At 46.6% G+C, this 19,878-nt stretch overlaps 5 protein-coding genes across 5 annotated transcripts; 3 read left to right on the top strand and 2 right to left on the bottom strand.

The window, feature by feature from the left end:
- Window positions 1–1,046: 1,046 nt before the first annotated feature.
- Window positions 1,047–1,922, bottom strand: NCS57_00679400 (uncharacterized protein; the record flags this gene model as incomplete). The annotated part of the gene is made up of 2 exons (XM_053056668.1): window positions 1,047–1,573; window positions 1,625–1,922. The coding sequence occupies 2 exons, from the start codon at window positions 1,920–1,922 to the stop codon at window positions 1,047–1,049; spliced, it is 825 nt and encodes a 274-aa protein (XP_052912863.1).
- A 734-nt stretch (window positions 1,923–2,656) lies between these two features.
- On the top strand, window positions 2,657–3,522 carry NCS57_00679300 (uncharacterized protein; the record flags this gene model as incomplete). The annotated part of the gene is made up of 3 exons (XM_053056667.1): window positions 2,657–3,003; window positions 3,062–3,291; window positions 3,347–3,522. The coding sequence occupies 3 exons, from the start codon at window positions 2,657–2,659 to the stop codon at window positions 3,520–3,522; spliced, it is 753 nt and encodes a 250-aa protein (XP_052912862.1).
- Window positions 3,523–7,490: 3,968 nt separating this feature from the next.
- On the bottom strand, window positions 7,491–10,317 carry NCS57_00679200 (Beta-glucosidase; the record flags this gene model as incomplete). The annotated part of the gene is made up of 4 exons (XM_053056666.1): window positions 7,491–9,496; window positions 9,556–9,944; window positions 10,006–10,169; window positions 10,249–10,317. 4 exons carry the CDS (start codon window positions 10,315–10,317, stop codon window positions 7,491–7,493), a joined length of 2,628 nt encoding a protein of 875 aa, XP_052912861.1.
- Window positions 10,318–14,773: 4,456 nt separating this feature from the next.
- On the top strand, window positions 14,774–15,682 carry NCS57_00679100 (uncharacterized protein; the record flags this gene model as incomplete). The annotated part of the gene is made up of 2 exons (XM_053056665.1): window positions 14,774–14,933; window positions 14,985–15,682. The coding sequence occupies 2 exons, from the start codon at window positions 14,774–14,776 to the stop codon at window positions 15,680–15,682; spliced, it is 858 nt and encodes a 285-aa protein (XP_052912860.1).
- A 2,054-nt stretch (window positions 15,683–17,736) lies between these two features.
- On the top strand, window positions 17,737–19,577 carry NCS57_00679000 (uncharacterized protein; the record flags this gene model as incomplete). Its single annotated transcript, XM_053056664.1, has 3 exons — window positions 17,737–17,838; window positions 18,258–18,477; window positions 18,535–19,577. 3 exons carry the CDS (start codon window positions 17,737–17,739, stop codon window positions 19,575–19,577), a joined length of 1,365 nt encoding a protein of 454 aa, XP_052912859.1.
- Between the last annotated feature and the right edge of the window lie 301 nt (window positions 19,578–19,878).

Here is a 19,878-nt window from a genome sequence, read left to right as displayed (position 1 = left end):
GGCGGAAATATCGCTAAGCCCGTATGTATTACGTGGTAGCGAATATTTCCATACGTGCAACCCGGCGCCAAGACGAGCCATGCAGATTTCGGAGTGCTCCCGGATTGGTGTGACACCTGAGCTGGGGCTCTAGTGTTTTGACAAGGAGAGCCCCTGTCAGCCCCGGATGTTATGCACGAACAAGCCTGGATGCTGACGCCTCTGCGGGGCCCCAGGAAACCTCGGGTGACGTTCGGACGGGCAAAGAGGCACAGAAGTACGAATATGAAGAACAAGACTGGCCCATCCCTCTTTTGGCCTAAAAGTTATGCCAAGTTTCGCGCCAAGAGACACCGCGGCGCACGTTGATCAGAAGGTCCTTCCCCTTAACTCGGCTTCTGATCCCCCGAGGTCAATGAGACATCAAAAATCCCCGCTTGCAAACTCATTCGCGGTTGACTAAGACTTTGTGGGCTGGAAGGGTCTCTGGGTCGCATCTTCCCCGGGCCAGAGTAAGAAGCGGGGGCTATCGGCGGTTCTTGGATATATTCTTATTACTCTCAAGGCTCATCGAGGTTCGTAAAGCATTAGCCACATATGGCCCTTCACTATGTCTTGTCCGCTTTTACCTATGTCTGGCTGGAGACGGTGCCCACCTATCTCTGCAGGGTAACTCCTCACCAAGGAGCTCTTGTTTTCACACCTCCATGTCGGCAATTGTTCTGCTATCCATCCTGTCATGTCTTGATTCTGACAGACGTAGAGGCTTCTGAACATAGACCATCTCATCCGCATGCTGCTGAATCGTCGTGGCAAGGATGCTGACCTAGTGGAGCTGCCTCGAGGAGGTTTTGCCTTTACAGAGGTCTAGGTGGTATGGCCGGTCTGCTGCTCAAGGATGGCGTCATTTTCACCTGGAGCCTCCTGGCCAGATGCCTCGTCATCCTTATTACCCAACGGACCCCATTGAGAAAGTGTTACTCTTGGTGGGAATCCTAGCGCTGTGCAGGCGAAAGACAAGATAAGGACACTTTGAGATGAGATACAGCTCCCAACCTTTCATGCAGTTACGGCGCGATAAATCGCTCTGGATTCGGCTCCCCCCAGACCTCTCCAACTGCAAAGCCGTCTTGGGGGAAGTACCTAGGAGTTTGAAGCAGAAACGAAGAGTTGATGTCAATCCACACAACAATCCGTCGCAGTAAGCCATCGAGGCCTAGTTGATTCAGCCCACCTCTAAGGCCGATCATTTTGCACAATCCTTCCATATGAATGCGGTACGACGTGATGTCTCCATGCATCGCCTCGAAGCTCGCCATCTTGGCGACAGCGCCAATTAGAGCGTCGCAAACGCGCTTCTCGCTGCTGTCGAAAGCGTTGTTAATGGCCTTGATTGCGTTGGTATGGAGCTGAACGAGATCGCAAGAGGCATATGGCTTGTAATTGATTGCGACGGCATTGGATGCTGCCAGAAGGAGGATTACTTTGAATGGGCATTCGTCAGATATGACGAGGGGGAACCAGCTTGAGCGGAGAAGGCCGGCATTGCCTGGTTGGTCTAGCTCGGGGATGTCAACAGCCATGTGGACAAGGTCTGTATCAGATCAGCATGTTGCCAAGCTACTTTTGGTTCCCCGGCACGTACAGTGATCTAGCAAGGCGGGAATAGCAGGATGCTGGGATCCCGGGTAAGCCCTGAATGGATCAACTCGGCCACCTCCGAGCTGGTACTCGAGGGGAGGAACCCAACAAGATGGCCAGTCCACGGCTACGTATTCATAAGTTGTCTTTTTGAGCGCTGACAGGCCCCGACGGCGTTTCTGGCCTCGAGATTTCTTGTGGGCTTTCCAACCCTGGCAAGCGACATGGCCCCGAATGCTCGCGGCGTTGGCCTTGAGGGCGCTTGGCCGATTACTGACGACGAATCTCCACTCTTTTGGCATGTTGGTTCATCATTTACCCGAGGAGAAAAGACTCGGCAGTTAGGAATAGGGAGGGTGGGCAAAATGATGCCCAAGACAGGGTTGTGGAAAGGTTGGAGTGGTCAAGTTCAGGATTCTTGGAGCTCTCCCGCGTAGGTCCTGCGGCTGATGCCCAACTCGTGAGCTCATATCACGTGGCGTTGTTGCGCCTTGCTAAATTGGGTATATGCATGCAAAGCAGCTGTCACCTTGTTTAGCTTTCCCGCGTACGCGAGCGGATGAGCACACTTATGGGCAAAATGCATATTCCTTGTTCGACCTAGTCCGTGCTGCCGTCACCTCAGCAAGCCCCGACAGCTCACCTACAGCCTTTACTGTTCCCCGCCTCTTGAGCCGGATGGTTCGGGCATGTCTCCATTGCTGGGATATGTATCGCTTATGATTCGAAGATGACGACCTTGTTCCTTGAGCGTTCGTGACCCGGGCGCTTTCCCCGATTAGGAATATGCATATAGCATTTTAGCGCCCTTTTTCAGCTGAACATTTGCCGACAGTCTTACTGATAATTTCTTGGTCTGCCTTTCGAGATTTGAGATACTGCCAAGTGCCCAAACGAAGGCGACATCAGTATGGACGTACGAATATATAACTGGGCACTGATTGCCATGCTTGTTTTCCTCATCAACCATCGTCCTTGATTCCCATTTTCTAAACTTGCCAAAACACTGAATTCCTATCACCTCTCGGCTTTCACCATGTCCCTCGACGGAAAGGTCGCTCTCATCACTGGAGGAGCAAAGAACTTGGGTGCAGAGATTGCCCTAGCTTTGGCTCCCCTGGGCTCTCAACTTGCGCTTCACTACAACTCTCCCGCTTCGAAGCAAGATGCCGAGTCACTGGCTACCAAGCTGAAGAGCTCGTTTCCGAGTGTGAAAATCTCCTTTTATCAGGGAGACCTCACGACCGAGGCTGCTGTCGACAAACTGTTTGCCTCTGTCCTCAAAGATTTCGGAAAGATCGATATCGTTGTGAACACGGTTGGTAAGGTGCTCAAGAAGCCTATTGTCGATATTACAGAGGCAGAATATGACACAATGTTTGCGTGAGTGTTGTCAGTTCGCGACGCAAATTCAAGATCGACCTACTAACGATATGCCCAGTGTCAACTCCAAGGCTGCATTCTTGATCCTCAAAGCTGGCGCCAAGCATGTTGAAGAGGGCGGCAAGATCATCACCATCGTGACCTCGCTCCTGGCAGCCTTCACTGGTTTCTATACCTCATATGCAGGCTCCAAGGCTCCAGTAGAGCACTTCACGCGTGGTGTTGCTAAAGAACTCCAAGGTCGCAAAGTCAGTGTCAACGCTGTTGCTCCAGGGCCCATGGATACAGGTATGTTCCCGCATCCGGTTGTCGGCGTGACTGACCAAGACTTGTGTTCCTGCAGCTTTCTTTTATCCACAAGAGTCCCAAGATGCAGTCGAGTTTCATAAGAGCCAGGCGATTGGAGGACGCCTAACTGATATCAAGGACATTGCTCCACTGGTCAAGTTCCTTTGCGTTGAAGGCGGATGGATCACGGGTCAGACTATCTTTGCCAATGGCGGTTACACGACTCGTTAACCACCGCTAAATGAAACCTTTTCTCAGTGACGAAGTTCATGAGGGTGGCGATGCAAATACATTGTTTTGTTATTAAAAGGAACGACATTCAAAGTTTTCTCTTAAAAACAGGGCGTGGAGCCCAAGAACAAAGCACGCAGTGATGAGCACATGAAGCTACCTATTGAACGAAACTATAACAGCCTAACTCTGCCACGAATCTAGATTTCCAAGATTTCCCTTCTCGCCTATGATCCTGAGTCGATGCTGCTTTAACCTGAGCTCGGGGTGAGCTCATGCCGCTCCAGTCTCCAAGCCTCATCAGGTCTCCCAAATCAAGGAACATCATTGGATAAGAGCCCTCCAGGCTGAGTTCCGTACAGTGAGGTCGGGTGCGTCATGCTACCTCAATTTTACAAGATGCTGTAGCGTGACGCGAGTTGATGTAACAGGATCAGGCGCAAGCGTGGAGTTGTAGCGAAACCGAGGCCTCCTTTCCAAGATAGGCACCAAAGGCAGAGCTGAATGAAACCCATGTAACGGTGACGCTATTCAAGGCAGACTCAAAGCTAATGATGACTCCCTTATGGTCTCGGCATACCGGGGAAGGCTAGCGAATGGAGGTGAGGGTCCGATGGCTACCCTGTTATGACAAATCGCAATGAAGGGTCTCATGCTACTGACCTTGCTGACCAAGATGTTCAATGGTATCACGGCCACAGAAGCTTTCCCTTTTCGATGTACCGCACTACGGGACTCAAGCCTTTTGGCTACACCTTCTAAGCCTCAACGCGAATAGCCTGGCTCAAGGGAAGAGGGGTTTCATGGTGATGATTGCCTTCAAGCCTGAAATGCTCTTCGGTGGCAGGAGGACCTGTCCTGACGTGTATTTAAACCTGCCCTTCTCCTCAAACCTGGGCTCGTCCAACTCCCTCTTCTCTTCAACCTTTCGAGAAGACACTCAGTCCGAACAGTCTTCAGTTTCATTGCTCTCTCAGTGACCATGAATCAAACCGAGAACGAAATGCAGAAGCCATGTGGGCAATGCTTGAAGCAGCTTGGCCCAGGTCCAAAGCTACGATGCTTGACCTCCCCGTTTGTAGGTGTCACGGGTCCATTTTGAGTCTTTGGCTAATGAAGCTTTCCAGCTGCTCTGTGATCCCTGCGCTGCTGTCCATGTCAGAAACAAGAATCTCATAGTCCAGCAGGTCGAGTGGAATGGAGGCTGTTCGGTCAGTCTCGGGTCGATGGCTACTGTCATTCACTTCGTTTGCTGTCCTCCTGCCCTTCCTGTCCCGCTTGGTGCCTCTCCTGTTACCCCCCTCAGCGGCTATTTATTCTGCTCTAGCTACGCAGGAGTTCTTAGGATCTAATAATATAAAAGAGGTTTTAATTTATATATATATATTTTAAAGCTTAATTAACTTATTAAGAGCTAAGCTTTAATTATAATAAAATATGTTTTGAATTTTTATATATTATTATATAATATTAATTTATTAATAACATACTTAATAAGCGAGTATCTTAGATAAGCGAGTATCTTAAAAATCCCTTAACCTATATTATTCCTACTTAATTAATTAATTCATAACCACCTAGCATATCATAGATGAATTATGAGGCTAGAATGCTTCTTACCCTTCAGGCCCTTCAGAATAACCCAAGGTTAAGTCTCCGACGCGCCGCATCGATATATATAGTCTCTTAGAAGACCCTAGGTCGCCGACAAAAGGGCATTCTTTCTATATAAGAAACTACTATGAAATCACACAAGCTATTAGATCTAGAGGAATAGATCCTTATTTACTTTATTCTCGACCTAGATTCACGAGGATTTCCCCCCTAGCTTTATAGTATTAAAGAAATAACTAATTAATTACTTATTAATCGCGACGCGCTATTAATTAGTATACACTAGGCTTATAACTTTATTAAGTAATACCTAGAGCTTAAGATATATTTTTTTTAGAAATATAATTACTAAAGAGCTAAGTATAAAGATCTAATTATTATCTATAATTAATTTAAGCTTATAGTAAATATAATCACGAAGTATAATATCTAATTAAATAATATTTATAACTTTAATAAGATAAGCTTTCTTATAGGTATAATTATAAGTAGAATAATTATTATAGGCTTAGAAAGGTATTTAAAGCTAAAATTAATATAGCCTAGAAACTAGGAATAGATTATAATTATTTAAGTAATTAATATAAAAAGCTAGGCGATCTAATTATTTATTATCAGTGCGGGCTAATATTACCTCGCTAACTAATACTAAGAAAATAACCTTTTAGGTAATTAAGTAATTATAATAACCTAAAATAGCTAGATTAATAATAAGACTAGCCTTAAGTAACTAAAGTACTTTAACTAATATATAACTAATTAATTAATTAGTTCCTATTATCTCTTAATTCTTAATAGCTATAAAAGTCACTAATTAATTAAATTTAAGAGATATTATAAGGAAAAGAAGATTATCTAGCTTTATATATTACCTTATTTCTCTTATTTACTCTAGCCTCTTAATATTAGGTACTTTAGGCTACTAAAAAAGGCCTATAATCAAGAAATAAAGCATCTAATTAAATACTCTATAACCTATATTTCAAAGACTAAGTTCTTTCTAGCCTTCTATACTATATATAAGGCCACTATAATAGAAAGAAATATTAAGGGGGCTTTTAAAGGAGCTAGCCTTATTCCCCTTAACCCAGAAACTATAATCTCAAAGCTTAATATATAGCTACGGACTCTAATACTTACTAAGGAGAGATCTAAGCCCTTAACCTCTTAGGTCTTAAGGACCCTAAGGACTATACTTAAGGCCAGATCTTAATCTAAATACCTTAAAAGATAAATTAAAAGGCACTAAAGCAGCTCCCTAGAGTTAATCCTTAAAGCCCTAAGGTCTCTTAAAAAGGGGATAAAGGCAATTATATATCAGGTTACCTTACTAGCTACTAAGAATAAAGACCTTTGGGAGGCAAATAAGATACTTAATCGGCGCCGGAGGGCAAAAAGAACCCGGCTATAGAAAAAAGGGGTTATAACGGTAGAGGAAGGAAGGCAGGTAATTAATTAAATAAATACTAATGCGCAGGTAGTGGCTAAATCATTGAGACGTGGTGGTTAAGGAAGGTCAGCGCGACCGGGGGTTCGGCGTTATAATATCTATAGCTAGCCCGGCTATAATATAAGGACCTATTAGGTAGTAATTAAGATATCTAGGGAAGAGTATAGTAAGTAGTTTTAATTAATTAAATAATTAATAGTGGTTTTTTAATAATTTCTATTATAAGGGTTAAGATTTTTTAAGATACTTACTTATCTAAGATACTTACTTATTAAGTATATTAATTAAAATTAATTAGTCTTTTATATTATATTTATTAAGCTTAGACTTATATAACTATTTTATATCTATAAAATTTATTATAAAATTATGCTATAAAATAATTTTAAGAAATTGTTATAGTTGTGCCATGTTAGGGCGCCAAAGGTGCCCTGCAGGCTAGCCGTAATATACCGCGTTAGGCAGTCATAACCTCAATAGATCGAGGTCATAGGTGACCTTTTGGTCGAGTGGCCAACTGGCCTTGCTACCCTGCAGCCACTGCCTAGCTGCCGCGTAACAGAAATTATATATAATTATATAATTATTATATAATAAGTCCTTATAGTTATATATATAAATATCTTAATAATTAATAACTTGATTAAGACTATTTTAGCGCCTAGGGGACTATTATACCCTAATAGTATATTTAGTCTAAGAGCAGCGCTATAGAAGCTACTAGCTACTGAGATATTTACACATACAGCGCCGGAAAGGGATGGGCGGCGGTTAGGCTCTGCTACAAGGACTACGAGATAATAATGCAATGAAGAACGCTGCATGGCTTCATAGCACCTAATGAGCTCGGGCATTCCAGAGTTATTCAAGATGCATATAAATTCTGATTTTATGTGGACGTCATCTATTGCAATGTCGCAGACAAAGGCAGGTTACGCGACGAGCTGCCGATATATACCGTCTTCTGGTGCTCAGTGACTACCCAGTTTTGGAGATTAATATCCCAGTTGCTGAGATCGCGCCTATTCAGCGAGGCCGAGAAAGTGGCACTAGCGCCAGGGTCCAGAAAAATGCGATCGAAGCCACGCAGAACGCGGACAGGCTCTTCAGGGCCGCCGAGGGACACATAGAGCTCGACAACCTCAGCACCACGCACGTCTCCAGTATTAGTGACAGTGCAAGCCACGGTGTACAGGACATCCCATAGCCGGGGGTTGCCGCCGGGCGCACCACCAGCAGGGTGTACAGCCTGTGATGACGAGCTGAGGGCGTTGGGGGGCAGGAACTCGGACGCAGTCTGACCATAGTCCCTGTCATCCGAGGCTTCTCGTGGGCCAGTTGTGTTCAAGTAGGGGTAAATAAAGGCCCTCGAGAAGTGGAACTGGTCCTCAGGGAAGAGATAGTCCTCATAGTTAGTCGAGAAGTTGCCAAAGACGGGCGCAGGACGGGAAGAGCCCGAGGAAGCGCTGTAACGCTGGGCTGGCCACTTCTGGACCTGGATATCGGAGTAGCTAAAGGTAGTATACGATAGTCCAAAGCCAAACTCCCAGATAGGAGCACCCTCGCTACCGTTCAGAGCCACGCGGTCGAAGTGGCGATAGTCGATGAAGACGCCCTCGTCAAAATCGACCTGAGGAGCGCCCTTGCCGTTGTTAGGCTTGACGAGAACATCCACACCATAGCTCTCCAGGTTTGGACCCCAAGTGAATGGAAGCTTGCCCGATGGATTGACTTTGCCGTACAGGATATCGGTGATGGCGTTCCCAGCTTCCTGACCAGGGAGTCCAGCCCATACGATGGCGGTGATATTGGGATTTTGGTACCAGGAAGTAACGTCGACAGGGCCAGGCGAATGGATGACAACGATGGTGTTGTTGCAGTTGGAAGACACGTTGTGGATCAGGACGTCGCCGTCCCTCCAGAGAGTGAAGTTCTTCCGATCGCCAAAGTTTCCATCGACACCGACATAACCTTCGCCGGCGGCTGCATGAACGAAGACGATAGATGTGACTTCTTCTTTGGAGGCCAGAAGAGTGGTTTGTGTGCCGTAGTTGATCAGAACGCTTTCGTACCTTGATCCATCCTGAAGAGCCCGCTGCTGAAGGGCGTAATCGGGAGTGACGAGATATGGGTAGTTGGCTGTTCCAGAGCCCCAGCCAGCGGCGAAGAGGGCATCTCCACAAGCCCTATCGGGACAGCTGTTTGGGCCGCTCGGGTTTGGGCCCGCATCCTCGCCAAACACGGCAAGGAACTTGGGCTTCTGGAGAGGAAGCGAACCCTGGTTTTTCAAGAGGACTGTAGCCGCAGCACCAATCTCACGAATGAGGTTTGCATGGTCAGATCGCACGTCGACATGGCGATTGATGACCTGTTGATTCTCCTGGGCAGTAAATTGGACAGGGCCGTAGGCGTCATTGGTCCACGAGGAGAAGTTGATTTCGGGCTGGTCCTCTACCGTTCTTCCTACCTTGAAGTAGGCGGCCATAATCCGCATTGCCATATCATCAACTCGATGGGCTGGAACAGTACCATTCAATACTGCGAGCGTCAGGTTCGTGCCCCAGTAACTCCTGCCGGTACCCAAGATAGTATCGCCAGCCATGGTCATATCAAGCCCGGCAACGGCGGTCGCTGCTCCGCTATGTTGGGCCATCCAATCGCTCATTACAAAGCCCTGGAAGCCTAGCTCACTCTTTAGCAACCCATTTAGAAGCTTAGAGTCCTGACAGCCGTATGAGTTGTTGACCTGCTGATACGAGCACATGACGGAGCCGACGCCCGCCTTGACAGCATCGGCAAAGGGCCACATGTATAGCTCATGCATGGTCTTATCGTCAATATTAGACGACAAAGATTCGGCAAGATCGGGAAGTCCGTGATTGGCAGCCTCCCAGTTGATTCTATAGTGTTCTGGAAATATACCGTTTGAGCGTTGGACTAGGCAGAGAGGGAGTTGTTACAATGCGTACCTTGTTCGTTTCCGACGAAGTGTTTCGCAGTGGCGATGACTCCAACGCTTTGCATGCCCTTTACCGACTCAGCCATGGCCACGCCAGTCAGCCAAGGGTCGGGAGAGAAACCCTCCCAGTTGCGACCACCGGAGGGATTTCGTCCCAGGGGGCCCGCGACAGGCGAAAGCACGACATCAACACCCTTGTCTCTAAACTCCTCACCGATGGCTTGAGCCTTGCGGAAAATCAGGTTTCTATCCCAGGTCGCAGCCGCCGATTGCCCTGACGGAAAGACCGAGTTGTAGTCGGTAAGCCGGACCCCCACTGGGCCGTCTTGCATACATAGACCACGGAGGCCGAGGCGAGGAACGTCACCGACGTTGCCCACGCATCGTTCGTTCTGCCAGCTAGTCTCATGTTAGAGCAATAAGTCCAAGAGCTTCCATTGAAAACGTTTTAAGAGCTCACCCCACGCCAGTCGTTAGGTTGACCTTTTCGAGCAGGGTCATTTCGGAGACAAAGGCCTTTGCTTTAGTATAGGCTTCGCTCCACCCATCTGCGCCTGGGTCCATCCATGGTGATGGATAGACGGGCTCCGAGAACGCATTGGCACTATGATCCTCCTGTTGGTACTAGGAGACGGTTAGCAGTCGCTCTTTGTCGTGGACGCCAGGAAGTTTGTTGGGAAGCGAGAGAGAAGGATGAACAAACATGGACGACACCGGCCTCTGTGATAGCACATGCCTGCAGCAGGGCATTTGCAAGGAGGAATGCCTTCATACTGAAAAAACAGACGGGAAGAAACCTCAGAGTGCAATCCAGTTTCAAGAGGGGACCCGGTCTAACTGAAAGCTTGATGAAGCAAAGGTTTACTTAGAAGTTCAAGGCTTTGATGATCTTCTTATACTCTATCGGTGTTAGGCATCGCGACCACTGTCGTCCTTCAGCTCGCCGGCGAAGCTAGGTCAACCCTCGCCCTCGGTGTCATCCATACTATGGCACCGGCACTAGAGGGGCTTTGCCTCAGCGTCAAGCCAGAAACCCGCGAACATCGTCAAGCTACAAGGCAAAATGGACCGAGTCAAGCTTCTTGTGGCTCTATCTCGGCCTTTCTGTACGAATTTAACCATGAGGTTATTCCAAGTACAATTTAGACCCGGCATCTAATAAGTGATATCGGCCCGTCTCTCAGCCAAACATCCAGCGGTCCCTTGACATCGTCCTCCGCGTGATCGAGGATTCAAGCACGGCCTCTCTTCCCCGCCTGCTCCCCAGGCTTTCCCCAAGCCATCCCACCCGCACCCGCTCGGCTGGTCGGGACCTAGCCTTTATCCGGTTAGTAAAAGCAAAATTCCCCCCCCTAGCCCGGTATTCTGGGGCCAACCGTCTGGGGGGAGGCTTAATAAGATGTTACTGGTCAACGGGAACGCCTAGGTTAGCGGGCCCGCCAACCCGCCATTCTAGGAAAGATTACTAAGCCCCCTTTTTATCGCAGAAGGCAATAAATACTACTAGCCGTTATACGTTTAATTCTATCTATGCCTTCTAATTAAAGATAGGGCAATTTCCACCTAACTATATACCTCCTGAGGCTACCTTTCCTTCTCGAGATACTCTATTTCAAGCTATCAACGATTAGGCCTTTACTCGCGGGTATGCCTTTATAAACAGAAAGTCAATAGTAGAAAAATTAGGACTACGTGTTATTATATACGCCTATGACCACAGAGGGGCGCCTCCTAGCCCCTTAAGGCAGCGCATATGGCAGATAACTTCTAGATGCACTAGTTGCCTATTTTTAATCCTTAGAAAGTAGCTAAAGAATAAGGGCGGCTAGGCCTTGCGCCATCGGCGCGATAAGCGCTTTACTATATATAACCACGAGCTAAGTAGTTATCTAACTACTTATCTAATCCACTGGCGGCTTATAGTAGATTAATAAGGCTAGATTAGTTAGCTTAATACTACTAGAATCACTCCTAAGGAGATTAATACCTATCTACGGCAGAATATATCTATGCTTATAACGTAGAAGGATATTTTAAATTAGATCTTATAGAGCCGCCGAGATACCCGTAAGGGCAGATCCTCTATATAAGCACTTATTAATTAATTAGACTAGTAAGGCTTTTAGAGCCGATTTTAGGTTAATAAGCATAATCACATTAAAGTAGTTCTTTTTGCCCACCCTGACTTACTTGCCTATCTGCAGATATATCCAGAGCTACTACTATTAGATTATATATATAAGACTAATAGATTTGGTATACTATTGCTAGATATTATTAGTATTAATAGATCTAATTAATCTTTTTATATTGCCTTTGCTTTCCTAAGGGGGGAAACTATAGATAACTATCTATAGGCTCTTAAGCGGCTTAAATCCCTCTATGAGATTAGTTAGATTTAACCTCCTTTAGTTATTCTAACTAACTATGTAGAGGCATATATAAATGCCATTAATATCTACTTTCTAGATTTAATCTCTCTGCTTTGCCTTTAATATATTAATAAGGCTATTATTATTAATTGCCGGCCGAAGTTTATTCTTCTAAAGCTAGGTCTAGATCTAGCAGATAATAGCGAGGAAAAGTAGTAAGCCTTTTTTAGCTATTAGCACTTAATTATCTACTTACTAGATTAAGCTACCTTTAAATAATAAGTATAAGAGCTTAAAGAGTAATATCTACCTACTTATATTAATAAGGTAATATACCTAAAGTTAACTTAGCTTAGCCCTTATAAGTAGAAGCTTATAAAAGCTTAGGTTAATTAGTATCTTCACTTTAGTAGTATTATTATATCCTAAGTTAAAGGCATCTATAGTATACTTAAAGGCTATTTAAAGAGATTTACCTTAGATCTCTTCAAGGCTTAGAGCTCTATCTAATAAGCTTTAGTCCATTAGGTTACTAAGCTCCGCATAAATTAAGTAAAGCAATAAATCTATACCCTAATTAAGCTCTTAAAAAGCCTCTATAGTAGTATTTAAGCCTAGGTATCTTACTATGCCTTGCGGAAGGTTAAGGAATAAAGGAAGCGCCTTCTAGATGCTTAGGGGCCTCTGCCTACTTATATAGGCGTATTTACTTAGACTCAGGGGCTACTATGTGCTCATACTATTCAGACCTTTATAGAGTAAGGCTAATCTCTCTAACTTTATTATTTTAATAAGCATTAGCATCTTAATTAGCTAGGGAAGCCAACCTTATTACTTAAGCCACTTAAGATAATAGAGGTAAGAGTAGTAAGGTCTAGTTAACCAGTATCTAGCATAAGAAGGCTACTAAGCTTATTTAAAGCTATTAAAGCTATAGGTAGGCAAAAGGCGCTACTAAGATACAGTAGATACTATGAGATTGGCTATATAATATCTTCATACATATACCCTCTTCGGTATTAAGAGCTTTTAGAGTAGATTACTTAGAGGCAGGCATAGGCAGTCTTATCCTCTCTAGTAGTAATAGCGCCGCCTTTAATAATAGCGCTGGCAATAATAGAGGCACCGGCAGTAATAAAGGCACTAGTAGCAGTAGCAGCTCTGGCACTAAGATATAATAACCCCCGGGCTATCTATTAGAGATATATTGCGGCGAGAGATGCTTAGTATAGGGCATAGCCTCGCGGTAGTATTAAGACTAACTAATAGTATCGGAAGGCGATGGGTCTGCCTTTATAATATAGTAAAGCCGACTATGACTAGTGCCTTGACTAGAAGTAAATGACTAAGCGCTATATGATACTAATAGGCTCTAGGGAATAGACTAAAGAAGAGATAATAGCCTATCTTAACTAGGATAAGTTAGAGAATAATCGTCTTAACGCCTAGGTAGCCGATGAGATAGTAGTATAGCCCTTTTCGAGTAGACGAGGGCTAGGCGAGATCTAGAGGGTATATGAGAAGGAGATTAAGGAGTAGTAATCTTTATATTTAGCTATATAGCTATATCTTATTTATAGTTATATTATTAAATTTGAATTCGTTATTAGATATTGATACTAATACTAAAGGAATTAGGGGGCTTAGTAATCTTTCCTAGAATGGCGGGTTGGCGGGCCCGCTAACCTAGGCGTTCCCCTGGTTAACTTGAGATACAAAACCCGATACGCCGTTCGGAAACGTCTTCTGCAATGCATCCTGGTCGATTCACGTTATTGCTAACATTTTAACTTTTACTAGAGTCTTTCAGCTCTAGTTTCATGTAACCTGCTTACATCCAGTCTCCAGGCATGCATCCGTAAATACGTGGTGAAATCAATTCGGTCCGGATGGGTGGGTATTTTTTAGCAATCTGACCAACTTTGTCCGAGGCCGAAGCCTGTACGCAAGACCCGAAAGGAAGCTTCAATTCTTGATGGCGCTCTGCGTTATCGAGTCTAGTGCCTCTTGACTGGCTGTCTAGGGTATAACGCACTTGAGCTTCTCCAAATTTTGCGGTTTCAATGGGCCGCCCGGTCCCAATCACCTAGACTATTTCGAAGTTGAATATGGGTGATATGGAATCCATCGCCATGGTAGACTTCGTCGTAACGTCCACCACGCCCGACGAAAAGGCTAGGTCCGAAATTTCACTACTGATTCGTACGTGAGCGGTAGCATCTCCATAGCGGGATAGTGGCACCCCGATCTTGACATTTCGGCAATTAAGATGTTAGCGATTATAGATCGTCTGGAGCTTCAAAACAAAGTCTAACAAAGGAATAAATGAACCTAGTTCTAATACATTAATTGCGAATAAAGCATTCTATTCCCCCCCACGCGCCGAGATCAATTGGCCGCGTCTGGGGTAGGAGATACAAACGTCTGACAGGAACGCCATCCCGAGGGAACCCCCAGCTCGGTCTTCGGACCCAGAGTGTCAGCAAGATGCATTAGCGTCATTCTCTCGGCAGACGGATGGATAAATGGGCCAATGGGTGATGGATCGTTGGCCACACCGCCTGTTGATTCTGACGTTCCCGTCAGAAGGAAGACAGGGTACGAGGTTACGCACAGAAGGGGAATCTTGATAATCGCATGTTGTTAGTGGCTCGTCCACTACTCAAACCAGACGCGGTACTTCCTCGTGAGTGGCGATTTCTACCACACGATCCTCCTTCCTGGTGGGAATAAGAACGCCATATCTCCACGGCACACGGAGCCTTCGGAGTGCTGGTAAGCTAGTTGCAGCAACAGAAATACCGGGGTGGCGGATCTCTCTCCCCCGACCTTATTGCTCTCCCAGTGTCTAACCCCATGGCCGAATTGAGGGAAGAAATATCTATACCTGCGCCGAAACGTTTCGGGCGGGTACCCCAATTAGTGGAGCTACGAGCTCCCGGGGACGACTGGACCGGAGTGACGAGGACGGCCGATCGGAGGCGGCGACAGAACCGTCTTAACCAGAGAGCATACCGTTAGTATCACATCTCTGCTTACTGCCACATTACCTGTCTTACCATCATAGGGAAGCGGAAGCAGGCACAGGCTGGGGCATCAGAACAGCTTGTCGTCAGTCAAGGACAGTCCGCTTCGACCAGCGCCTTCGCCCCCGATGGCTACCTCATGATCGACCACCCGCGGACCCGCGCCGTCACATATGCCTTCATGCAGCTTGCTTACATGCAGTATACCCTCAAGAACCACAGGCTAACCTACCTCCCGTCCCTCATCCGCCTCAACGCTATCAATGCCCTGTCCGAAAATGCGCATACGATTGGTCTCCCGCTCCACGGTCTATGCCGTGACGAGCTAATCTCGCCATTTAATGCACTTGGACCGAAACTCCTTGACATCGTGCCAGTGGAAAACACTTGTCCCGAGAACATGCGCCCGACGGCGTTGCAGCAGGCGGTCGAACACCACCCATGGACAGATCTCCTCCCCGCTCCGCGACTTAGAGATAATGTCTTGAATGCGATCACGAGCGGGGCTATCGACGAAGATGAGCTTTGCGCTGATCTGATGGAAATTTCGAAGAGCGACGAAGAGGATGGGCCATACCTCATCGTCTGGGGAGAGGCGTCCGATGTATACAATTGGGAGGCTAGCATTGGGTTCATCAAGAAATGGGGCGGGCTGCTTCGGGGATGTCCAGAATTGATTGAGTCGACGAACCGATGGCGATTGAAGCGAGGCGAGAAAAAGCTCGGCGTCCAGGTGTGATGGAAGAGCTGTCATCGTAGACAAGGAGAAGAAATACGTGATCCCTGGTACCTGGATGGGGGTACTGATTGAGATGAAGGACTGTAGCTAAAACAGAGCCGCTGGCAGACTACCCAATGAATAAGAGTTCAGCGACATGCTTAGAGACCTCGAAGTAGTCGAGTCTCAATCATGTCAAGGACCTGCAGCTTTACCTAATTGGTAGCTAGTGAATGGGTTACGAATTCCATTTAACTCTGGGACATAGGGACGCTTTCTTTTCATTCCTAAAACATAAGGCTGGATTTCCGCATGCACCTATTCCCTGCCTCGTGCTAATACCTGTTATTAAATATAGTATTTAAGTATCCATATTAGCCCTTAGAGTTTTTTTTATATAATTAAATCTCTTTTTAGATATCTAATATAAAAAAAATTAAATTAAATAATAATATAGTAAATTAAAATATAATTTAAATAATATTTATAATATTAAATATTAATATAATATAACGTATGTGTATAGCTTGCGTGACAAATAAGTATGCGTGACAAATGTACTTATACCTAAAAGTAAGGTATTTAAAAATTTCTAAAAAATCTAATTTAAACTTAAATTAGCTAAGAATTTAAAGTTAAGCCTATTAAATAGTAAGAGAGCTATATTAAATTTTATAGATTTTTAATAAAATAATTAATTAGTTAGTTTAGAAAAAGTATATTTATACTGTGTACTTAGCTATTTATATATAAATGATATTTTTTAAAAATCTAAGAAAATTATATATAGTTTTATTACTTATTAAATAACTAAAAATACTTTTTTTTTTATTTATAGCTAATTTCTAGCTATTTTTATAGACCTAAGGTTTAGCGCTTTTAGGTGCACAGTACAGGTGTCACGCATACTTGTTTGTCACGCAAGCTATACATATACGTTAATATAATATTATTATTTTTTTAATTTTATTTAGTAATCGCGGACACGCTGCTGCTGCCTCCGGTTTAGCGGCACCGCCCAAACGGGCAAGACGCGCGTGCCGCACACCCGCCCGACTGCATATCACGTGACTCCCTGTATATAAGACAGGAACCTCCTCCGACCCTGGCAACGTGTATCTTTGACCTCTGCTTCTTCCCATGCTCTGCCCGTTTGTATCCGCTATTCTCCCTTTCCTGCAAGCATCGCTGCCTTCAGCTCCCCTCGCCCATCCTGCCACGCCATCGTTCTGATTTCGAACGAAGTTCTCTCGCCGGAGGGATTGACCGACCATCGCGACGCTTGCATCGCCCCCAACACCAGATTGCGGAGGGAATGAGACATGTCCTAGCATTTGTTTTCCATTCTATCTTCTGATTTTATTACCAGCTCTACTCTGTGTCTCGTACGGCTTCACTTCCCGTCCTCTTCTCTCAGAAACTAACAACGCCAACAGTCCAGAGAGCTTTCCCCAGGTTAGGCCGCCTCACAGCGGTGTGATGCTTCTCAGGCAGCAGCAGAGCATCTCACGGCAATGTTTTTCCTTGTGAGGCCTCCAGTCGACGCCCATCCAATGGCAGAAATGCCGCAGTGGCTTATCAATGCCCCCTGCTGCATGATGGAGGATGGTGCCATCTCGGACTTGCCTCCTTAACCTGGCACGGGTGGCTCGAGAGGCCTCTGGCACGAACTTGCTCCCTGATTGGTTCTCTCAGCGGGTAGAGCGGGTGAAGTGTCTGATCACGGGTCGCTCGACGGGGCCGAGTCGCCAATTCCCTGTTCAGGGGTTGCCAAGACTACCCGCCGCTTGGGCGGAAGTTCCTTGATTACTTCCTGCTGGTCCTCGGCTCACCCGTTTCCGTGCGGCTCGTGATGGCTCAGCAGCCTCCGAAACGGAGGCAAGCCAGCATGCTGAAAGGGATGATTGGGTGAGAAGGAGGAGTGGAGGAGAAAGGGACGGGCGCACTACGGCGAGCTGCTGGTGTTGCACGCATGCAACCTCCGTTAGTCTCGCTGTTGCGGGATCACGAGGCGTTCGTGACGCCATCTTGAGCTCTCTGAATGGCTCAAAAGGTTCCCGGCTGTGACGATCAACATGTGCGGGCGCAGCATCGAGCTTCATCACGGTCAGACGGAAGAGCTAATGCTGCCGGAAACTCCTATCCCCGATACTGTGACCAACTGGAGATCACGCATTGTGCGTGAACAGCCCAACAGCCATCAAGACCTGCCTCATATGGCATCTCCGAGAACTCTGCCTTGCCAGCGAGTGACTTGGATCCCTGATGATCTGCGAGGAGATGGAGTGAGGAGGGAATCATCTGTCCATCACAGCTACATCGGTGTGGCCCGGCAGTGGAATGATTGGCACAGAGGAGAAGCGGTTACGTGTCTGCTCCTTTCGACCCGCCCTGATCTCGGAGAACGAGGAGATAGGCAGAGGACACGGGCTGGGCTCCTGCCGGCCAGTCGCGTAGTTCGGCTGCGAGCATAAAAGCTGGACAATGCCCGCCCATTTTCCGCCTCATCGTACTGCCAGAGCAAATCCCCTTATCCCTTGTTTTCTAAACACACGGCAACTCCAACATAACATCGGCAGCTTCTAATAGTAGGCAGCAGGAGTTGCTGCAAAGCTTTGCGCTCCCTGCTTCCCAAGCCGACTCCATATCTCTATGCGACGAAGAGGGGGTCTCGGCTACTAGAGAATCCAGGGGTACCGCCATTTTAATTTCTAACGACGAGACTAATACAGAAAATGAGGACGGCGATGAGGGTCAAGATTTCGACGACTCGCAATCATACACAACACCTACGACCAGCATCGCAGACCATTTTGGTATGTTTTTTAATAGTGTCGTTCTTTCCGGTGTAGGTGCTGACAGCCTGTTCATAGGTGGCACGAGCACCAAGCATAGTCCAACTGGGTCGGAGGACGCCATCGGTATGGACATTACGCCAGCAGTATCTCTAGCTCTAGTGGAGGACGACTCAGATTGGACACATAACTCATATATGGGCCCCCTTGCTAATCCTAAACCGAATCAACAATCTCCTTATCAGATAGAACGCACGTCCGCTAGAGATGCGACGGCATATACAGATGCCAGTTTTAACATTTCGCCTACTAGCCCTAGGAGTCAGCCATATCGGAGCGTGTCAGACGAACAACAGCTTATCACCGGGGCCACCAGCGAGCCAGACATCATAATAGTCGATGCTCTCTCTGACGAACGTTCCCGTGATGGTGCACAGAGTACTCCCACATCCCCTTTGATGCACACATACAGTCATATTGCTGCAGGCCCTAATATGGCTCACACGCTGTTGCACGATAGCGAAGAGTGTGCGAGCACATCGCGCGGTGATGCTCTTTCTAGAGCCCACACTTCATCCCCCGAATCACACCATAAGCAAGATTACGACCACACTAGTTGCGAAACCAGCGACGCTGAGTCCGAGTCCTCAGCGGCCGAATCCGGATCGCAATTTGGAGCCCGACTGTCTCCTCCGTTTCGGAGGTTGCCGTCCCCGCGCCGTTCTCGTCGCAGATCCTCACATACTCATGAAATGGTGCATGAGGACAGTGACGTAGATACTAAAGGCTCTAGCAGTGAAGATGGCCTCAATATTCCAGAATGCGTGCGTAACGAGGACTATTGCCCTTCACCAAATCAGGAACACGGCTCTAGAGACGACTCCGATGATAAGCAGCATTGTCACAAACGTCGCAAGGCATCTCAATCTCCTTACAGCTCGGTTCGCAGTACCCCCACCAGTGCCCGGGATTCTCGCCGAAGGAAGCGATCCACAAGAGCTATCGCACACTCATTGAGGGAGCGTGACACGTTAGCACTCGGCTTATTGAGTCCAACAGCATCGCATACAAGATCTATTCCCTCTGATGCCACTACATTTCTTGCTCAGTTTGAGGAATAGCAGCTCGAGAATGTTTCAATGAAACGCATTATCGAAAATGGCAAGACTACGTTTCAATTCCAGTTTGAGTGGCCCCTTTGCGCAAATCATCCGCATGCCACCAGTATGAGCCCCGATTCAACCCGCTCGGTCGCAGCGAAAAAAGCAACCAAGCGAGCTCCCGCAAGAAGGGCAAAGTATTCAGACGCCGAAGATAACTTTCTTATACAACTGAAAGAAGAGGAGCAGCTTGGGTAGGCGGAGATTCGTCGGCGTTTTGCTCAACGTTTCCCCAAACGAGGTAGCTCGGGCCTGCAAGTGC

This window comes from Fusarium keratoplasticum, chromosome 5, assembly GCF_025433545.1.
Source record: "Fusarium keratoplasticum isolate Fu6.1 chromosome 5, whole genome shotgun sequence".
Classification (NCBI taxonomy): Eukaryota; Fungi; Ascomycota; class Sordariomycetes; order Hypocreales; family Nectriaceae; genus Fusarium; species Fusarium keratoplasticum.
Note: the sequence above shows the minus strand (reverse complement) of the source record. Positions and strands in the feature narration are given on the sequence as shown.